At 37.0% G+C, this 3,963-nt stretch overlaps 1 protein-coding gene across 1 annotated transcript in view; it reads left to right on the top strand.

The window, feature by feature from the left end:
• LOC101349486 (pregnancy zone protein) overlaps positions 1 to 2,887 on the top strand; it is a 26,638-nt gene extending 23,751 nt beyond the window's left edge. Inside the window, 4 exon segments of the mRNA XM_023741482.1 lie at positions 352 to 428; positions 1,207 to 1,309; positions 2,111 to 2,152; positions 2,865 to 2,887. Coding sequence (XP_023597250.1) covers positions 352 to 428; positions 1,207 to 1,309; positions 2,111 to 2,152; positions 2,865 to 2,887 — 245 coding nt within the window.
• The last annotated feature ends 1,076 nt before the right edge of the window (positions 2,888 to 3,963 follow it).

Below are 3,963 nucleotides of genomic sequence, written 5' to 3'. Positions count from 1 at the left end.
GCTAGCAGCCAAACGCTTCACCAGGGCTCCAGAGGATCTAAAATGTTACTTGGATTTTGAAGAATGGTGCAAATCATGACCTGAAAATATTTAACTTCCTTTTTTTTCATAGAAAGCCAGATTTTCTCACAGTCAAGACATGACAACATTGAATCCTGTCTCCAAAACTTGATTCCTGCCCTCCCCCCGACCCCCTACATCTGATGTACCGTGGCTATTTAATTCTGACAATAATGTAAAGGAAACCTAGCCCTCACATTATCTGGAGAATAAACATTTTTCCGTTACTTTAATCTGCTGTAGGTCTCACAGTGACTTCATCAGTTCTCTAACGTTTTGAATTATCTAATTTCCTTCAGCTTGAAAGATCTAGCCACGTGAGCAGAACACAAACGAGCAACAACCATGTCTTCATTTATATGGAACAGGTGACAGCCCTGACAACCAGGCTGAGACTGTACATATATTTCTAAGCTGGTCTCTTCACTGGGAAACAAGTGATATGGAGAAAGCAAGAACTAGTAGTGCCCTTCCAGAAAGTTCCTCCATGTGTCTCAAGCGTCTCACTTTGAGAAATCCCCTTTTAAATGCATAGAATGTTCTGCTCTCTTTTTAGTTACGTTAAAATTGGGATATTAGTATTTCCATGAAATTTCAAGTACGAAACCAATAGAACAAAAGATCAGTTGAGTATTCCATTCTTTTAAAGACCCCCGCTCCAAAAAAAGGAATATGACCCCAGTGGTTGGTTAATGATAGTGTTAATATTCTAACACGTCACTATATAGAGTAAAATAAAAATTTAAATCTCATGAGTTATCTTCAAACATCTGACTATAAAGCAAAGGAAATGTTTTACCTAGCCACACAGAAATGAAGTTTGATATTATAATTACAAATGATACAAAGCCAAGTCTCTGCATCTTAAAAAACATTCAGATAGGCCCAGTGAGTTAATCTTGTACAGAGATATACAAAGAATATGAATTGTCTCAGTTACTTAGGAGAAAGCCTGCAGAAATTTGTTGTTCACTGTAAAGAGTTTGCAAGACTGCATTCTGAAACCCATCTTACCATCCACAATTGTTTGCTCAACTAAAAGACATATGTGAATAAAAGTCACAGAACAATAAAGACTATATCTCACTTGAAGAAGAAAAAGGGAAGCTTTCCAAGTTCTTGAATACTCCCATCTTTCCTTTCTAGGTGACAAATCAGACACTGAGCTTGTCCTTCATGGTTCTGTAGGACATTCCAGTAAGAGATCTGAAACCAGCCATAGTAAAAGTCTATGATTACTATGAGACAAGTGAGTGAGAGAAATTGAGACACATAACAGTCTCAAACCACAGCTGAGAAATCTGAATTAGAGACATTTGTGAGACTCATTTATGACAGTAGATCTTGTTCTAAGTTCATCAGGCCAACATCATATCTATTTGTTTCTCTTCTCCAAGATATACACTGTAGAAACTACCAACAGAACAAATTAATCAATTAATATTTACTGAGTTAGAAACAAAAATTTTAAAAAGAAGGATAATATCTAGTCAATGCCCTCAAGTAGTTTACAGACTTAGAGGGTCTAATACACAAGAAAAGGTAATATAATAAGGACAGGCAGTTAATGACAAGAATATTGATGAGCTAAATGATAAGGAGTTTGAGGGATAAAAACAGCACTGAAGGTTTGGTACATAAGAAGGTCAAACAGAGAAAGGAAGGTCTGAATTGATCCTAAAGAATGAGCGTAACTGTAAGAGTAGATAGGAGTAGGAAGAATGTTTTAGGCTGGTGCAACAATCTTAGAAAAAGGATTAAGGAAGTAAGCTGGGCAAACTGAGCAGAAGCAGAGAGTCCATGGAACAGCCAACCATAAGTTGCCCTAAGAATTTAAAATTTTAACAACTGTCGTCTGAACAGGCTTCAATTCCTCCCTAGAGGAAAAAAAATAGGTATTTTAACTACCCTATTCAACTCTGGTCTACTTACATGGAGTTTTCACAGTTTTGATATGAAGCACTTTGCTTCAACAATAAGTCAAATAGACCTCATAGGGCACCTAGTTCATAGGTATTTTGTTTCTTCCTTCACCCCATATTTCTTTTAGATGAATCTGCTATAGCTGAATATACTGCCCCTTCCAGCACAGGTAAGAGGTCACATGCCATGACCATTAACCCATTAACCTTGCTCTCCAAACTTCCTTATAGGTTTTAAATTTTTTACAAGTCTTTTTCTACATCTGACACAATTCACATGACATGTTCTCACACAAAAAGAAAATTTTGGAGAACACTTACTTGGCAGGTGAGCTCTCCAGTTTTAGATATTTACTCCATTATTGGAAAAGTCAGTAAGCTTTGTTTGTTTGTAAGACAGCTATCTGTAATAGGTAACATTTTGCACCACAACTAGTTGGGTTTCCTTGGGCCTAGGGGTCAACTAATTATGGCTTTTGAGCCAAATCCTGCCCCAACATCTATTTTTGTAAATGAAGTTTTATTAGAGCACAGTCATGCCCATTCCAAGACATCTTGGAAGAAAGGCCTAGTGATCTACTTCCAAAAAGTCAGCCATTGAAAACCCTGTGGAGCCCAGTTCTATTCTGACACACATGGGGTCACGAAGAGTTGGAATCAACTCCACAGCAATTGTTTTTGTTTTTATGGCTGCCTTCACAGTTTGAGTAGTTGTGACATAGACCATATGGCTCTCAAAACCTAAAATATTTACTATTTTACCTTTTACATAAAAAGTTTGTCAGTCCTTGCTTTAGCCCACTCTGCTGCCCATACTAACTGAGGAAATACTCACTCTTCAAGAAACCCCACAATCTTCTTATGTTTTTCTACTGTTCATAGATACAAAGCATGGAAATGTTTGAAGACCACACTTAAGCTACATATTTTGCCATATTCTCTGTCCTACACTTCTTTTTAGAAGAAATGGATTTCTTTGTCTCTGTAAAACAGACACCAAAATGGCTTGTTGAATAAATGTATATTTCTGGTCAAACTATCATTTGTTCCATCATTTATTCATTATGTATTAATCACATATTTGCATGATGAGTCATATTGTTTTACCTAATTTGGAGAATACAGATTTGTAATATATCTGCTTATATTCCAGCTTTTGATATAGCATATAAAATCCAATAAAGATTAATTTAAAATAATTTATATTCTAAGGGGCATTAAAATAAAATCACTACTTTGTCTAGGAAGTCTTCACCTAGAAGTTGAAGGGAAAAGAAGCAAGTACCATTGATTAGTAACTTTTGTTGTTAGCTGCCATCAAACCATACTCCAACTCATGGCAACCCTATGCACAATGAAATGAAACACAAACCAGTCCAGCACCATTCCCATGACTGGTGGTGGATCAATCCATTGTGATCTACAGGGTTTTCATTGGCTGATTTTTGGAAATAGATCTCCAGGCCTTTCTACTTAGTCCATTATTTGGCTGAAACCTGTTTAGTATCATGTCAACACATAAGCCTCGACTGACAGACAGGTTGTGGCTACTCGTGAGGTGCATTGGCTAGGAAATGAACCCACGTCTCATGCATGGAAGGCAAGAATTCTACCACTGAACCACCAATGCCGCATAATTAGTAACTACCTAACCCAATCTATTGCCGTGGAGTCGATTCCAACTCATAACAACCCTAAGTTGTAAATATTTTTTTTAGGGGTGTTTCTTCCTAGTCTGTCTTAGTCTGGAAGTTCTGCTGAAATTTTTTCAGCATCATAGCAACACAAAAGCTACCACTATGCCCACATTTCTCCTGCACAGAATTGTGGGTCATAGGCATATATATTTATCTTTACTCATGCTGCAAACAGTTTTCCAGAGTGGTTGTACTGATTTGCTCAAATACCAGCAGTATTTGAGAGTTTAAGCTGCTCCTCATCCTTAGCAACACTTGGTATCATTGAGTTTTAATTTTTAGCC

Source organism: Trichechus manatus, unplaced genomic scaffold (genome assembly GCF_000243295.1).
Source record: "Trichechus manatus latirostris isolate Lorelei unplaced genomic scaffold, TriManLat1.0 scaffold00182, whole genome shotgun sequence".
Lineage (NCBI taxonomy): Eukaryota > Metazoa > Chordata > Mammalia > Sirenia > Trichechidae > Trichechus > Trichechus manatus.
This window is presented reverse-complemented; position numbering and strand designations above follow the sequence as displayed.